Below are 17,415 nucleotides of genomic sequence, written 5' to 3' on the forward strand. Positions count from 1 at the left end.
TGAGTGCAAGTGGAAGGATAAAATCCGAAATTTCCTAAAAATGAAGGAGAAGGAGAGTAGAGGAAAGTGGTAGACATTGGCCTTTTAAGTTGTAATATAAATTTAGAGACGTTCTTTAAAAAAAAGGAAATAAAGGAAAAAAAGATTGAATATGATTGGTCGGTGAGTGAGAGTGATGTCGGTGATGGGGAAGTGAGCTTTCCTCTTTGATCGATCACGTTTTCGTTATAAATAACAGAGCATCGCCATGGCCAAGGTTCTCTCACCATACACTTTCTTTCTTTCTTTTCCTTTTTATTCCCTCTTTCACCTTCATTTTACCATTAAAACTTCTATATAATTTATAATTTAAAGTTTTTTTTTTTGCAGTAATCTCCATTGACTTCTTCAATATTCTTCATCTTTCATCCTTTATTTTCATCCCAAAAACGATCCTCTGTTTCCGTCATTGCTGTCTTTCACCATTTATCTTCCATCTCCTAACTTTAAACACCTCATACTTTGAATCCCACTTCATAACTTTCATTTTTAACCTTACCCATTCTTTCAACTTCGTTGAATCAACCAATTGTTTCGGTAGAATCATTCAGTCAATGGGGACGCTCTGCTATTTGAGACATTCTTCTCCCTTATTCTCCACCTTGATTGTATTTCTTCTTCTCAGAGGTAAATTGAACCTTCTAATTCCTTTTGTCCATTTGAATTCTGGTTAATTGCTTGTTTTTCACAATTTTACGGTATCTTGTCTGAATTGGTTTAATCGGGTTACTCTGTTTTTTTTAAAAAAATAATCTTTCTGTGTTTTACAGAGGTTTCCAGTGCTACATTCACGTTCGTTAACAAGTGTGATTACACCGTCTGGCCGGGAATTCTCGCCAGTTCCGGCAGCCCGAAACTCGAAACCACCGGTTTCGAGCTCAAAGCGGGCAATTCTCGCTCTTTGCAAGCTTCAACCGGCTGGTCCGGTCGGTTCTGGGGCCGAACCAATTGCAAATTTGACGACTCCGGGCGTGGCAACTGCAACACCGGCGACTGCGGCTCTGGAGAGATAGAGTGCAACGGCGCCGGTGCTACGCCTCCAGCAACGTTAGCCGAATTCACACTCGGGTCTGGTTCGCAGGATTTCTACGACGTTAGCCTAGTCGATGGCTACAATCTGCCGATGATCGTGGAGGGAACCGGGGGGTCCGGCACGTGCGCGTCAACCGGCTGCATTACGGACCTGAACCAACTTTGCCCGGCTGAGCTGAAGGCGGAGGCTGGCGGCGCGTGTAAAAGTGCTTGTGAAGCATTTGAGACGCCGGAGTACTGCTGCAGCGGGGAGTACAACTCGCCGGCGACTTGCAAGCCGTCAATGTACTCACAAATGTTTAAATCGGCGTGCCCTAAATCGTACAGTTACGCGTATGATGACGCCACCAGCACATTCACTTGCAACGGAGCGGACTACACCATCACATTTTGCCCTTCTTCCCCAAGGTAACACTAAATCAATACTCTATAATCCTCCAATTTAATATTTTTAGTAAGTTCCTAAACTTTCACTTGTTTTTTTTAATGATAAATTTGTATACTATCGTACATAAAATCAAAGTTTTATTATCTGGAAAGTTCTACAAATATTGAAAATATATGTTTATTTGAAAATGACAGTCGAAAGTCTTCAAAAGATTCGCCATCAACCATACCGGAGTCAGATACAGAGACCGAGTCAGAACCAGGGTCAGAATCAGAACCGGGAACAATACAAGGAGCAGCTTTGAGTAGTTCTTGGCTTGCAAATATGGCAATTGGAGGAGACTCATCCATTGGAACAAAACCAAGCTTGGCATTTCAATATGCTTCAACTTTGATATTCAATTTGGTTCTATGTTTGGGTCTTCTCTCATAGTAGAAGATGAAATGATGAAAGAGATGATGAAGAGAAGGAAATTAAAAGAGAATTAGTTGAGGAAATCCCATATTGTAAAACATTAAGTAGAGAATGTAGGAAACTTTATTATTTTGATGTATGTACAAAATTTAAGGAAAAAAGATTGATGCTTTTTTCATTTAGAGATAGGGAGAAATTAAAATAATAATAATAATAAAAGGAATTGATTTGGGTTTAGGATTTGTTGAATTTGGATGAAACTGAAGATTGAAAGGTAAAATATTTAAGTGGGAATTTGGAATATGAGAGGCAGAACCATAAAGTTAACTCCTTTACTTCTTTTTTCAAATATTAACAATTAAAATATATAAAATTAAGAAGAAAAAAAACTTTATGACAACACCATAATCATTTTTTTTTTTGGGTGTAAAGTTGGCAAATTGGCCTACACAAAAAGTACCCAACTATATTTTACAAATAAGTAATTAAAGTAGCAAAATTTGTCCAAGAGGTTATTTTAAGAATAATTAAAAAAACAAAATATTTAAAAAATCACTTAATAACAAAAACCTATTAAACATAGTTTTATTATTTTTTATAATTATTCTCTCCAATATAGACATAAATAATGTAAATGTTAGACTTTTAAGTTTTTTTTAAATGTCTATTTGGTACAACTTCGATATAGAAGATTTGAATCTAATATTTTTTATTCTAAAAAAGATACAAATATGAGTTAAGTTAAGTTCATATTAGTAAAAATTATTTCAACGTTTAAATATATATAAAACTTAATTGTTTATTATTTCATGAGAATTGGCTTCTCATATTTAGTTTTCATAAGTTTTTCTTTCTTTCCTAAATTAAACTTCTTAAAATTATTCTATATATTCCTTTTTCCATTTGATTCCACCAAAATAAACCAATAACTTAAAACAAGTTCTTTTTGAATTATTACAAAATATAAGTTTGAGATGAGACACATCAAAGTAGAAGTAAAATATGATTATATTTAATTATTTTTTGCTAAAAACATTTCAAACATACATATTTTTTTAATATGATGAGCCATTATTTTCAATAAAGTACGTAACTATCCAACTATACATTATTAAAACTATTTTTAAAAGGGTTGAAAACATATACTTTAGCATTCTTAAAATTATCTCACAATTCGTAATAATCTATACTCAAAGAACTTATTTTTCATGAAAAATCAAATAATTATATATCTTTTTGAATGAATAATCTATATTTTAAAAGATGGGTTAATAGTAGAGTTTGAAATAATTGAATGATGAGTTTTAAAAAAAAGAAATGAATGGGAGGGGGAAAGCACATGCATTGCATAGCATAGCATAGCCTAACAATGGCTAAATGGTATTTGATAGGATGGCATTGGCATATGAATTTTGAATAAATGAAAGATTCTTCTCATCACTTTGGTATCTCTACTTTATACCTGAAAACCCACACTCAATGTCCCCCAACACTTCATTTTTATATATATATTCCACACACACATTCATTAGTTTAATGTGTATTTAGAATGAGAGGATATGTTTAATCAATCGATTTAGTTTGTTTGCCTTTTTTAATACTGATTTGTATATACACTAGCTTTCTTCTACCTCTTAATTATTTTTATCAATGTGTTAGAGTAGAGGTTTTTTTTTTATTAATCGGCAAAGAATGACTATCAATTTTCAACCCTAAATTTTGATATAATGTATCTATTTTGTTGTAAAGTTTTGATTTCATCAATTTATTAAACTTTAAATTTGGTCGATTGTTTTAATTTTAACCTTAAGTTTTGAATTTCATCCATTTGAGCATGAAGTTGTATCAAATGTGTCATTATCTATTGAGTTTATATTTGAATTGACGTAGCTTACTTATTACAAGTTAGGTGGAGATGTAATCATGAACGTTTATGATAATAAAAAAGACATTTTATTTGTTGAGCTATGTTCAAATCGATGCAACTTTTCTTTCATAATGTGAGGTGGAGATAAAATTATTGATCTTTTTTTTTTAATTTTATAAAGTATCATATCTACTATATGTCCAAATTTACGCTTACCTTTTATGTGACCTATGATTTTGACGCGAATATGATGCAATTTGTTTTTGTGTGTCTACTGGGGAATTAAGACGAGGGGATTAGAGGAAGGATTCTTGAACAAGTTGGTGTGAGGAAGAAGCATAGGAGGGGAAAAAAAGCATAAATAAAAAAGCAAAGATGGAAATGTTCTTTTCTTTTTTCTTTCCTCTTCTTTTTGATTGGAGATAAGAGAGGAGGAGAATTGGAGGCTGTTCTTCAGTGGGAACTCCAACTTTTTTCTATGTCTCTTAATCTATTTTATTGCTAAGTCCACAAAGCTTTTTTTTTTTTTTTTTTTTTTTTTTTTTTTTTTTTTATAGTAAAAAAACGTATATATATATATGTAAAAGAGAAATTAATTCTAAAACCAAAGGAACATGTTCTTCCTTTTTCAGTCATATCAATCAATTTCCTCTCTTTTCATTTAGTCATATTCAATTTACCTTTTTATTTTGTTTTCTCCTCATGATATTTAATTTTCCAAAATATCTTACTGTATTAATATTCCTCAATTTCATTCCATCAGAATATTTGATATTTCCGAAAATTCTTTTCTATTTTTTTTTCAAATCATTGGCCGTGTTTGTGTATATTTGTAGATGCATTTAGTTATTTCTTTCTCCTTTTTTAGTAGAAATTTATATCTCTTAGTTAATTAGCATAATGATGGTGTTTTCATAATTTTAATCCAATCACTTTAATACAAGAGAAAACGCAAATGCAAGGTGTACATAAAAAATTAGAATGAAGGTGTATAAAATAAAGGAAATACAAAAGTTTGCAAAAAAAAAAAAACTGATATCTATAGAAGAAATGATTATAGAAGTCTCACATAACGCAACCTAGCTTGTCAGAATATAGTAATAGTTGTTCGCAAGATGTCAATTCGAATATGAGATAAGACACCAATTAACATCCTAATAAGTGACAAACCAATATTTTGGTTTTACAAATTGTTCAACTTACCAAAAATAAAATTAACCATTTCAAATTATACATAATAATCAACTCAAAATATAGATGCATTTATTCCAAATTGAACATCTCACACCAAATTCTATAATTAGACATCTCACACCAAATTCTATAATTAGATTCTTTAAAGAATATATATAAGATGACAACGTTACTTTTAACAAATAGTTAACAAAAATCATATTCAATTTACATTAGTTACAGTGTAAACAGAGTAGAGTAAGATTGAAGATTAAAAATTTCATAACAAAAAGATAATTGGCCATCTAAAATTTCTTCTTCATCTCTTAAAAAAAATATTTTCTAGGAGAAGTATGAAATAGCTCAAAATTGACCTAGTTGCTTCCCTAAAAACATCGTTCTTTGAGCTGGCTCCAAGAGAGGTCACTTTGGACCAAAGATGGTGAAACAAAGACGTTTTCACTTAGCTATAACAATGTAAATGTTATTCTTGAATGTATAAGAGATGAATGCCTCGAATTTATATCTAGTGGTTATTAGAGACATTCAGAAACATTATATTGTGACAAAGTCATTGAATAATTTATCATATTCTACTTTCCCGTTAATCCAATAAAATATTGGAAAGGAAGAATTCAATCAACCACTTAATTTCACTTGAATGATGTAATTTGCCCCATCCAAATTATAACCAATGGCTTTGGTTGCTGACAATTGACATTGTTGCATCCGTCTTTCTATAGTGTGGAAGGGTCATTTCTCATTCTAGTGGAAGGCAATATACTACAATGGCTTTCGGCATTGTTTGCATACAAACTAATTAATTTCAAGTAAAGTAATCTATCTTCGTCAAAAGCATCCAAACACTCTCACTACCAACCATCCACAATGCCAAAAATTAATGCAATCAACACTATTTTAACATATCAATAATCCCACTATATGAGCATATATGAAATATGAAAAGCCAGAGAGCAATTTGTTTCGTGGAGGATTTTGAGGGTCTGAGTTTGAATGGATTAGAGTTCAAATGTTTGAGATTTTTACATTACAAAACTAACCTCTTTTTAAAAAACAAACTATCTAGACAATACAAAGAATATTGGTGGCTTTATACTACTGAATGCAAGGGAGTCTATGGGTTTAGAGTGAGGTAGCTACTATTTGGCGGCCAGTTTATTCTAGACTAAGAGGTTGGTTTTAGAAACTAAACCAACATAATTTTTCTAATTCTAAGTTCTAACTCATAAAGTTAACTAACTAGCATTGAAAAAGAAATATAAAAAACTAAAGTGATATCCACATTCTAACTTTCACACTATACAAACAACCGGTGAGTTAAGCATCTCCTAAAGGATTAGACAAGACAACCTTTAAGGACGATGCCTTGGCTGTAGGACCATAAGCTTAAGGGCATCCATATGAGACACCACCACCCCACCAGTTTGGGGTGAAATGTTCCATCCCTAAACACAAAGTACAAATAGCAGGCCCATAAAGATCAAAACAGCATCAAGAACACTAGATAACAAACAGTTGAAGAGGCTCCGCCAGTGACTGCAAGCAAAAACCTTGTTTCCAAGCCAAATCAGAAGAGTAGCTATCGGACTGGCTAAAATAAACTATTTGATAGATTGATAGGCCACAAGAGGTTTGGCCAGAACGAAGAAAAATCATAAAAGGAGATGGTTGTTGGAACAACTCCTATGGGTTGGGCTACCGGAAGCGAATACTGTTTCACTATATACATCCTGGGAGTGGTCAGCAAGAGACACCCATAGACATCACAAGCTGCATAATTATCGTTGCACCTAACACCTGATAAAGTAGTCCTTTCTTCTTCATAGGATTTCGGAACAAATAAAAGAATATGAGTATTTGAGCAGAGTAAGCAAGCTAAGTCTTTTACAATTATTTGTCCGTTAAAAAATGTTTTAGTTTGGTATTTGATCAAATCAACTTTGACCTTTAAATTTTTTAGTATTTTTTATGTTATATAATAACTACTACTTTTATTAAGAGTAAAAATGAAAGAATGCAAGGGCATATATAAAAACCAAAGCCCACAAATAAAGGTAATACTTTGTTAGAAGAGTTAGATTTGTAGTTAAAATTAAGGATTGTTGAAGCTTTAGGAAGATGCTTTATGTGAATGGTTTTATGGTGTTGAGCTTTATTTTGCATGAAATTTGATACTTTCTCCTTTGGTGCCAGAACTAAGTATTTTGGCTTCTTAGCTTTGGGTTAGATAAGTTGGTTTTTCCTGGGTGAGATAAATGTAGTCATTTTATGGTCAGAAGTGCAGGTTCTGCTGTGGCTAGAATCGGCAAGTTGATTTTCGAACAATTTCATATTTGGGCTCTGATAAAGGGAATAACTAAACTTTGTAAGTTCAAATTCAAAAAATCAAAGTAAAGAAATTAAAACTTCAATATGGAAATTCACTCACTTCTAAATACAATGGAATAAAGATTGAATAATGAATACTCTTTTTCTCTCTCGTTTAGTATGGAGAAGAAAGTATGTTGGAAGGTAACATGAGCCATAACATTTCTCGAGAGGTAGACAGTGGCTAATCCAAAAAAATTGTTGATGGAGGGCTTTATACAAAAAATGTAAAAAGATTGTAAAGAGAGACTTAAATCTGGGTCTAGAGGGGCAGAAACTAGCAATTTTGATATTATGGCAATTTGTAATATAAAGAACATAAAGTTGAAGAGGGGCTTGAACCCTATGAGTCTTAACCAAATTCGCCCAGGGGGGAGGGTCTTCATACATTAACCGAGTATGAGACTTTCCAAGAAATGTGATAGGACAAAGTGTCTCATAGACAATAACTAAGTTTTTTTTTAAAGAAAAAAAAATCTCAAAGTATATCAAAAAGTTCTAAGATTGTCAACATGAGCTTTGCTCAACTGGCACCTGTATGTTCCTGTGAACAAGAGATCTCAGGTTCAAATCCCCATCCCTGCATTTATTACAATACCTTTGCAAAAAAAACAAAAAAAGTTCTAAAATTGAAGTTGTATTTCAATCCTAAATATGATTTGATAAAACAAAATTTAACAAACAGAAGAAAATATATTTTACAGGGAGGGAAAGGGCTTCTAGGATAGCCTACATATTAAAACGGGCCCAAATCAATCACAATTGCTTATCAGAGCCATATCATATTTAATAACAGGTACTCAACAATTTCAACTAAAATAAATGATAAGTTTGATCCTTACAGAAGTAGGAAGGGTCCTGCTTTGCCATTCTTCTGCTTCGGCATCGTCCTTTTGATAGAACAGAAGAGCTTTGTTCACTCTAATGCATGGAAACTAAGAATTATGAACGCTTTGTCTATATATCAAGGTGGGTGGATGAGAGGGTAACTTCTTGGTGACTAAATGGGTGGGGAAAAGGTGGAAATATAATGGACAATAAGAGTTCAGAGAGTAATTCTGACCAATAGTGGATAGCAATGATCTTTTTCATATCCAGGCCAGGAGTCATCACCATTAGAGAATTTCTCGTGTAGTTTCCAAACTTCAGCATCATACTTCTCTGTCACACTGAAATGCAGGCCATTGGCTTTGATTTCCTCTAGAAACTTCATGAGTGAGTCACCTCTTTTGGGGCTGAAAAATATAGCTTCTGATGACTCCGCTTTCTTCAACAAGGACATGACCGTTCGAGCAAGACCTCTATGGTATTCTTTAAAAAAAGTGCTGTTTAAAAATTATGAATAAAAATGGACGTAAATAACTACGACAATGAGAGGAGTGAGAAGAATAACGTTGTTCTGTAGAAGGCTTCTTTGGCTTAATCAATCCAAGACTTTTCGTTGATAAAAGTTGTAAAGATCAAAAAATAATTAAAATCGTTGAGAGGAGGAGTTTTTGATTCATGTGCATAAATGATTTTTTTTTTCAAATACATGATAAAGAAGATAAAGGAGTATCAAGGGCACTAGTCTTCCTTAGATTTAAATCGACGAAACATTTATGGTAAGGTATTGGATTGAGATTGAAAGGACATAAACTTACCAGTCACTGGCGATAATGAGATCAAAACTGTCGGATATATTTGAGACGTTTTCCTGATTCCAATGCAACGTCAAAGAATCCACTCTGGTGCCACCAAATGCTTTAGAGTTCATTGCTATATTATGCTGAATATCTAGGTGCTAGAGTAGGAATCATCAAGTCTAAGGGAAAAAGGTGCTAATGCTTTACCAAACTTGTAATCACAGAAAATAATAGATTTCACTGCTGATAAAAAGAAAACCACTAGAATATAGAAAGAATTATTGAGGATACATTCAACTACTTGAGGATTTCCGTCTGTGATAACCACTTCTGATGCTTCTGTACTTGCAGCAACAACTAATCCAGCCAAGCCATAGCCAGATCCAAGTTCAATAACTCTCTTACATCTGTAGAATTGGATTCAAAGGGAAATCCCAGAAGATCATTTAAAATATGGCTTTACTTGAAAGTACCCATTGAAAACTTAATCCCTCCTAACCACAGGCCTGTGATAGGTATCAAGCATCCAGAGAACAGAGACCGTATCTTAAGCTTCAGAACTGAAAAGGTTTGTTAGAAGGGGATGTGCAACATTGTTGAACTAACCTAAATAGGTCCGAATGCAACAAACAGAAGTAAGCAAGAACATCTTCTGATGGCCAATGACCTGTGCAGGAAAATTCGCCCATCAGACTAGACGTACAGCTAAAAATAAAATACACTAAATGAGCAAGAAGAACAAGTGTCTGTTCAGCAGTGTAATCAATCAGGGCTAAAGCACTGAACCTTACTAAAATGGTAAGTGGACCTGAGAAGAAAATCATAAAAACCTTTCATTCAATTTTTTATTTTAAAAAAGGTCATACTATATTTATGTCTAGATTTTAAGATTAACTTCGTTATGCAAAATATATTTTCAAATATTTTATTTTGATCACTTAACCTTTCTACGAAAAACTTGTTTTGATCCTAGTCAAAAACTTGTGCTGCATTCAACAAAAAATTTGTATGGAACCGTTACTTACATTCCAATCCACATGTATAGGTTCTGGTAGTGAATTTGAAAACAAACATCTCACAATTTATATTAAATACTAAACGACAACAAATTCCAAAATAGATTTGCAAACTTGAGAAATCAAAACATAAAATCTCAAACAATAGCACACAAAAAAAGTACCAAGATTGCACAACGACAATCAATTTGAACTTTGCGACAAATTTAAGACATTCCGGTCGAACTCAGTCAAATTTACAGAATCACCTACGTGATCTTGTTCTATCCGACGGACCATACTTATACCTACAGGCCGACAAACAAGAAATTGGCAAGTATTCCACTACAGTAATATTTAATGAACTAAAACAAGTAAAACCTAACATTTTCGATGAGAGAGAGAGAGAGAGAGAACTAACAAACAAGTCCGGTGTTGTCAATTTCATACTTATTACAGATCTTGAAGTCATCAAGGTCGGCAACATCGTCCATTCTTTGCCTGTATAAGCATTCCACGACCAGTAACAATAATGTACGATATGCTTGGAACTGTTCAAATTTTCTACCAACAAAATTGAAACGAAACGAAACGAAATAAAAGGAAAACAAGTACAGAGTATATTATCGGGAGCTGACTTGAGGAAAAGTTTGGAGGCTCCATCAATAGGCAAGGTGTAGCACACGCGTCGATCCCGACGGTGATCGTAGCAATGAGATACAGCAAAACCACCCGCGCCTTCGTCTTCAATGTCGTCCGCTATAGATGAGGGAATCAAATTGAAGCCGTTTTTCGTCCTTCTAGAAATATGCTCAGTGTCGATTTCAGACTGATCCTCTGTCGAAACAACGAAAAGTTAAATCGGAAGTGAATATCTGTAAACAGTGATGGAGCAGTGAATGAAAAAGCAAAAGGATACCACTGCGGGAGGAAGAACGAGGAATAAGCGCTTGCCGGAGAATTTTCCATCTCAGAGAAGAAGCCTTGAGGATTGGTTTATTGGTATCCATTTTTTGCATCTCTTCCCGCCACCGCAATGCGACTGAACAACCGATAAACTTCGGTCACCATGTGATGCCAAGGGATGGTTAGATCCGACGGTTGAGAACGAAACGACGTCGGATTGGAAACAAGTATTCCATTTTGTGCACTTCACCCTTTTCATAATATTCCACCTAACAAATTTTACATTATATTCTTTTTTACTCCATTTTTTAAAACAATTTAATCCTTTTTGTATGTAAGTTAAGAGTGAAATCAATGGACATTGAGTATAATTGAATTCAAACCTTCCACTTTCATAATGAAATCTCACACTTTGCCCAAATAACGTTGGCTTGGTTAAACAAAAATTATAATCTCTAGGTTGAATTAACTTTTTCAACTATGAGAAAAATATAATACTCTTCAAACTTTTAATTTTCTCTTCAATATATCAACTTTTCAATTTTATTAGTCTTCTACTAGAGTTTATAATACAATTAGGTTTTTGTTTGACATAAAATTTAATTCATGTGGCAGTTAATCTTTTATAACAAATTTTAGTTCCTTTTCTATTGAATATACAATTTGAATTCGTGTAGTTCCTTTTCCATTGAAATTTCTTTAATAAAGTTTATTATTATTATTAATTAACCAATTTTGATATAAAAATAACTTGATTTATTTCAAAAAATATATAAAAAATAAAATTAAACATAAGAAGTAAAAAAAAAAACTAAAATTAAACAAAATAGCAGCTTGTAGTATCCAGTCAGTGTTAGGTATTATTAACAATAAAAGTAGTTAGACTGTTATTTTCTGTTGTATTAGTTGTATTAGTTAATCTGTTATTTTCGGTTGTATTAGTTAATCTGTTAGACAGTTATCAGTTGCTGCCAAGCATCTATAAATACCAAGCTTGGTTGATGTAAATATCTTCGACATTATGAAATAAAGAATTTACTACAGTCAGTAAATCTTTTCTCCCAAATTCTGCTTCTTCTGTTATGGTATCAGAGCAGGTGGTCTAGGGAGGTCCTGTGTTCAAGCCCCTGCATTGTTGTTTCCTCCCTAATTAAACATAAAATTAAACATAAGAAGTAAAAAAAAAAACTAAAATTAAACAAAATAGCAGCTTGTAGTATCCAGTCAGTGTTAAGTATTAGTAGTTACATTCTCCTCCCATTAGAACAGACTTAGGACTATTTCCTATATGAATCAACTGATTTTCTTTTTCAGCTCAAAAATAAATATCAATGAACTATATTACATTGAAACTCACCATTACCAGCAACTAATAATGGACAGGACAATCTTTAACAATGACTCCTGGTGCCGTAGGGCAGGAAGCCAACGGACAAGCATCTGAATCTCCACCCCACCATTGAAGAGATATATGTTGCATTCCCAAACAAAGGTACAGAAGCACACCCATGAATGCCAATCCAGCATCCAGAGCTCCTGATAGCAAATAGTTATGGCGGCTCCACCACCCACGGTAATGCCGGTAAGCAACAAAGCCTGAAGCAAATCCTATTACAATCCAGCTCGTGTAGTTTACTGCAGTGGCTGGTGGCATATTCACCACTGCACCGAGGAGCACCGGCATGGTGATCAGCTTGATCCAATTCTTGTCTGGGAAGGCCTTGTGTGCTAGCCAAACCAAGAGAGGAGACACTGCTCCAGCTAAGAAAAACCAGTTTAATGATCCATATTGGCCTTGATCCCCGAAGATTCGACGAGGACCAACAAGGCCCCAAATGACTGAGGCGTCGTAGAATACATGGTCACCGGGACATGTCCATGGACTGCCTGCTGGAAGCTTGGCTCGGTCGCATATGTTGGGGATTGTTGCCATAAGCCACCAGGCTGTTCCCAAGTGCGTCACTGCCGATACCACTGTTCCAACGACCTGATAAAAGGGTTAACGAGAAGGGTGAATGTTAAAACAACTCACAGTTCAGTTTTTTGGGTTTTGGTTCATTTCGATCCTAAATGTTAGTGTAATATACTTACAACTTTAATTCCTTTTGGTCCTTATCTTCAAAATGTCTATTTTGTGACTCTACCTTTAAAAAGTAAACCGTTGAAAGTATAACTAGAGTCGAGAGTACATGAAGTAGTATTCTACAACAAGAGAACTGAATATTGGTGTCACAGTTCTAGTGCTAACCTGTGCAATGAACATTTCTCTCGGAGGAATTTTCATGTAATGCCCGAGTTTGAAATCTTGCAAAAATGTGATTGCCTGCTTCATACTTATGTATCCATAAACTTTAAAGCACATATTAGCAACAGGGTAGCCAGGATACAAGTAACCGATAATGAATTCAGTGATTACGTTTAATGACGGTGCCTGTTGATCAATAAATTGAAAGTTTAAACAACAATGTTACCAGCCTTTTGTATAGCTCATAAACGCATAGAAATTTAGTAGATATCATGGAATGATACCTGATTTGTCAAAGCAGTGATAACTCCAACCGGGAGAGTGAAAAACATCGCAAGACCACAAGCAATCAGAACGCCCCACCATGGCAATTGGAGCTGGTTGTTATAGTACTCGCATATGAAAATTGTGACTGAAATGTTAACTACAAGAATGCACATGAACCACGATTCAGGAACTTGATCATACTTTCTCATCAACTTTGTATGTACATCCATCAGCTTCTCTTGCAAAGCTGACCTGCTTAATCTCCATATGTCTCTGCACTGACAAGAACAAATCAGCACGAATCAAATCGAAACCCATTCCCTGTTAGAAGTTCTTGAATTTCGCTCTAGGGAATGTGATCAAAATCAAGTTTGAAAGATCGCCAACCTCCCATGGAAGAGTAAGACGTGAACAATAGTGGCAGCAAGACAGGCAAAGTTGACACCATAGTAGAGAGCAAGGAAGGTACTAAAGCGGAGTGGACCTTCGCGGTTATAAGCATCCACATCAAGACGGAAGTTGGGGTCAATTATAGCAGAGATATTGTAGTTTTGGCCAGCGGAGGTAAATAATCCATCAGAAAAAATGGGGAATGTCTTAGCATTAAAGAGATCAAGCCAATATGCTAACGGGGTCCCAAGGTAAGTGACAATGGCAAAACCAGCAGCAACGTTAACAGTGGCAAACCATGGACTGGCAAGAGGGCTCCCAAGATAAGCTGATATGGTGGACCAATCGAAACCAAAGGCACCGATGCCTAAGCCACGCAGCCCTGAGCCAAGCTGTTGGGCGATTATGGATGTGGGGAACACCCAACAGAGCCAGGACATTGATGTCAACATGGGAAAGAGATAGCCAGGGAAAATGTAATAACCAAAGCTGCAAGTGAAGGCAACGACAAAGAATTGGTTTCTGCTTAATTTCCCTTTTGGTCTCTCTTCTTTTTCGTGCAATGCCCTACAATTTCACGGCGATAGCGAACGGTTCGATTACAAGAAAACCAAAGTGCACAATGGGTACCGTTAAATCGCCATTAAACAAAAACTTAACAAAACGAAACTGGCATTACAAGTATTCATAGTTCAAACACTGCTAATTACAAATTGGAAGCCTAATATATATTATCAATACAACCATCATATTTAATCATGCATTCATATTCTTATCAAGGACTAACCTGAAGAGGGATACTTGAACCAGATTTTGTGGCCACCACATGGCGGCCGGCTCAACCAAATATCGCCGGAAAATACCAGCCCAGCCAAAACCAAGCACTTGAGTGGTCAGCACGACGAGCAACGCTAGAAAGAAGGTGAGTTCCTTCTTGTAGAAGATCTTGATTGCACTGACGACATGAATTGCATAGACAGTAGAGGCGCCGGAGTTTGCAAAGATGGTGATGAGGACATGTTCTTTCTGATTGAATGGTCCTGGATTGAGAGTGAACTTCCATTTCTTCCCTTCGAAGAATACTTTGTTAGTTAGGGCGGAAGCCAAGAAATGGCCAATGGGAACCACCGCTATTTGGGCGGAAATTGAGGTAACTGGAAGAGGCTCTTTCCGATAGTAGAAGAATTGATTGAGGAAGGACAGAAGCATACACGCGATTATCCCCAAAATCCACGTCCTGAAAGTGAACGTGGGAAGTGACGTATCGTCGGTGACCGGAACTGTAAGGGCAACTTGCTCCACAGGAGAATTTTCGACGGGATATGGATCCTCCGACGATGAAGAAACAGAGGTTGACCCCGACGCACGCCATTGAGTGATCTGTTTTTCCTGTACTGCACACGAGGAAAAAGGTCAAGTTAGGCCTTTGGAGAAAATTAACAGACCAAAGCAGAAACGAATTGGAGGTCATACTTAGAGGATCCAAAATTTCATGGTCGTCGGCCATCTTCTCCTCCCCGCCAAAATCATGCAGGTTCAATCGAAGCTCGTGGTGCTCTTGTAGCCACGAAATCGACTCTGCTTCGATATGGCTGCGTTGACCAAACAATATTGAATGAGAGAGAAGTATCGAAGATAGGAGATGATAAAGGGTTTGTTGGAGGTCCGGTTTTGATCAGAAGAAGAAGTTGCAATGGTTGATGTCACCGGCGAGGGAGGAAATGGCCATAAGGCGTTTCCCACCGGCGATGGTGCCTCCGTGCCAACTCCGATGGGAATTTGAAAAGAACGGGACCCGCCAATCCTTTTTAATGAATATTTACGGATTTGTGGTTTAATTCAGAGAACGAGAAATAGAGAATTTTCAAACGAATTATAATTATCATAAATTTGTTTGGGGGACAATTATTTCTAAAGTTTCAAACATAGGCCTACTCTAAGTCAATTCAATTCGCATTCATAAAGAAAAAAGGAAAAGGGAAGTAGATATTTTCTTGTGTTTTTCTTCTTTTTCTTTTTTCATATTTAAAGTGGTTTTAAGAAAGAAATAGTAATTCAAATGCATGATAGATTATAGAAATTTGTAAATATCAAAAACTGCTGGAAAACCTTTATAAAATATATAAAATATAGTATATTTTCATATTTCACCCACGCTAATAAATTGAGTCTTATATCTGTAGTCTACTATTTATAGTTTATGAAATTTTACTATATTTTATCCACTTTTTTATTTGAAAATGAATCATACAAATTTATCTCATGAGAGAATTTAGTTTACCTATTGTAAAAATATATCACCTTTTCAACGTATTTTTTTCCTTCATTTATGGATGTCAAAAATAATAAAAATATCCATAAAAACAGTTTGTATATATGATAGTTGTAAATATAATATTTATATTAATTAAGTATATAGTAACATTTTAAATAAAATTGTAAATATAGAAAATTTTGTTAAAATCAATCTATTATTGATAGACTAAAAGTTTCGCTCATAAGACCATTTTGCAAGCTCTAAACCCTAATCACACTATGCATTAAGCATAATTAAAATGCGATATAAGGTTTGATGATTTTTTTAAAATTTAATTGGTGGTAAAAGTTGGAATATTGCCTGCTTGTCCCAACTCAAACCCAAGTTTTTTTAAAAAATATTTTATTATTTAACCTTTCTTTTTTTTGTTAATACTAACACTCACAAAAACGTTTTGAAATTTACATATCACATTTTACAACAAAAAGAAAAAGTGAGAAAAAGAAATTAAACAATTTCACATAATGTTTAAAAAACTAATATCTTAAATGAAAATGATAGAAAAAAAAAAGATAAGAAAAAAAGGTAAGATTATTACATATATAACTAACGTAACTAAAATGAAGTATTTATAAAACTAATATACCATATTTATTTGTTAGGTCTTTTAACGGGATGTACAAAAGTTGGATAAACATTAGGGATAGATTTTCACTTGAATACAAAGAAGAAGTTTTTCAACTTTTAGAGGCTGCAAAACATCACACAAATAATTATGAAAAAATAAGATATCCATGCAATAAATGTATGAATTCAAACTAGGACTTCTTAAAATGTGTGAGGCGACATTTATTAACCACTGGAATAGTCTCATCTTATATAAACTGGGCGTATCATGGAGAACCATTTACCTTGAACATAGGTATACAAACATTTAGTGAATGAACGAGTAGTAGTTATCCAATATATAATTGATGAAGAAACTACCAATAACCCAATAGTTGATGGAGGAACAAGCAGTAACCAGTTAATGAAGAAAATGAAATCTTGAATATGTTGTATGATTTACAAGTTGGTATTGAACAAGTAGAATAGAGTGAGGAATATCTAGATTTAGAAGAAGACATAACAAACAACGTATTTAATGAGTTATTAAATCAAGCAAGTTGTCAGCTATACCCTAGGTGTTCTGAATTTTCGTCACTAAATTTTTTGGTTAAAATGATGCACGTCAAAGTTTTCAATGGTTGGAGCAACAAGTCATTCGATATGATGTTAGAGTTAATAAAACGTGTGTTTCCAATGTGTGGAACTAACATCCCTAGTTCGTTCTATGAAGTCAAACGACAATTGTGTGATTTGGAATTGTGTGATCTTAACGATCCAACACTGAATTAAGCTGCTGAATTTCATTCTGGTACCTCGGGCC

At 34.5% G+C, this 17,415-nt stretch overlaps 3 protein-coding genes across 7 annotated transcripts; 1 reads left to right on the forward strand and 2 right to left on the reverse strand.

Moving 5' to 3' along the window:
• Window positions 1-137: 137 nt before the first annotated feature.
• Window positions 138-2,174, forward strand: LOC101222295 (thaumatin-like protein 1). 2 transcript variants are annotated; one of them, XM_031886557.1, is made up of 4 exons: window positions 138-256; window positions 370-666; window positions 810-1,479; window positions 1,654-2,174. In XM_031886557.1, the coding sequence occupies exons 2-4, from the start codon at window positions 594-596 to the stop codon at window positions 1,889-1,891; spliced, it is 981 nt and encodes a 326-aa protein (XP_031742417.1). In that variant the 5' UTR covers window positions 138-256; window positions 370-593; the 3' UTR covers window positions 1,892-2,174. The 2 variants fall into 2 exon arrangements, with proteins under 2 accessions (XP_031742417.1, XP_004135026.2); XM_004134978.3 differs by lacking the exon at window positions 138-256 and having other exon boundaries at window positions 284-666.
• A 5,687-nt stretch (window positions 2,175-7,861) lies between these two features.
• On the reverse strand, window positions 7,862-11,086 carry LOC101222055 (calmodulin-lysine N-methyltransferase). The gene is made up of 7 exons (XM_011659745.2): window positions 10,841-11,086; window positions 10,560-10,758; window positions 10,343-10,422; window positions 9,533-9,593; window positions 9,218-9,333; window positions 8,945-9,077; window positions 7,862-8,626 (listed from the first exon to the last, which is right to left on the reverse strand). Exons 1-7 carry the CDS (start codon window positions 10,938-10,940, stop codon window positions 8,347-8,349), a joined length of 969 nt encoding a protein of 322 aa, XP_011658047.1. The 5' UTR covers window positions 10,941-11,086; the 3' UTR covers window positions 7,862-8,346.
• A 578-nt stretch (window positions 11,087-11,664) lies between these two features.
• Window positions 11,665-15,659, reverse strand: LOC101221819 (oligopeptide transporter 7). 4 transcript variants are annotated; one of them, XM_031887421.1, is made up of 7 exons: window positions 15,203-15,659; window positions 14,517-15,123; window positions 13,727-14,296; window positions 13,357-13,612; window positions 13,076-13,258; window positions 12,185-12,814; window positions 11,665-11,954 (listed from the first exon to the last, which is right to left on the reverse strand). In XM_031887421.1, exons 1-6 carry the CDS (start codon window positions 15,234-15,236, stop codon window positions 12,197-12,199), a joined length of 2,268 nt encoding a protein of 755 aa, XP_031743281.1. In that variant the 5' UTR covers window positions 15,237-15,659; the 3' UTR covers window positions 11,665-11,954; window positions 12,185-12,196. The 4 variants fall into 4 exon arrangements, with proteins under 4 accessions (XP_031743281.1, XP_031743282.1, XP_011658050.1 ...); XM_031887422.1 differs by having other exon boundaries at window positions 11,665-11,973; window positions 14,517-15,118; window positions 15,203-15,658; XM_011659748.2 differs by having other exon boundaries at window positions 11,665-11,973; window positions 15,203-15,658.
• Between the last annotated feature and the right edge of the window lie 1,756 nt (window positions 15,660-17,415).

Source organism: Cucumis sativus, chromosome 6, assembly GCF_000004075.3.
Source record: "Cucumis sativus cultivar 9930 chromosome 6, Cucumber_9930_V3, whole genome shotgun sequence".
Taxonomy (NCBI): domain Eukaryota; kingdom Viridiplantae; phylum Streptophyta; class Magnoliopsida; order Cucurbitales; family Cucurbitaceae; genus Cucumis; species Cucumis sativus.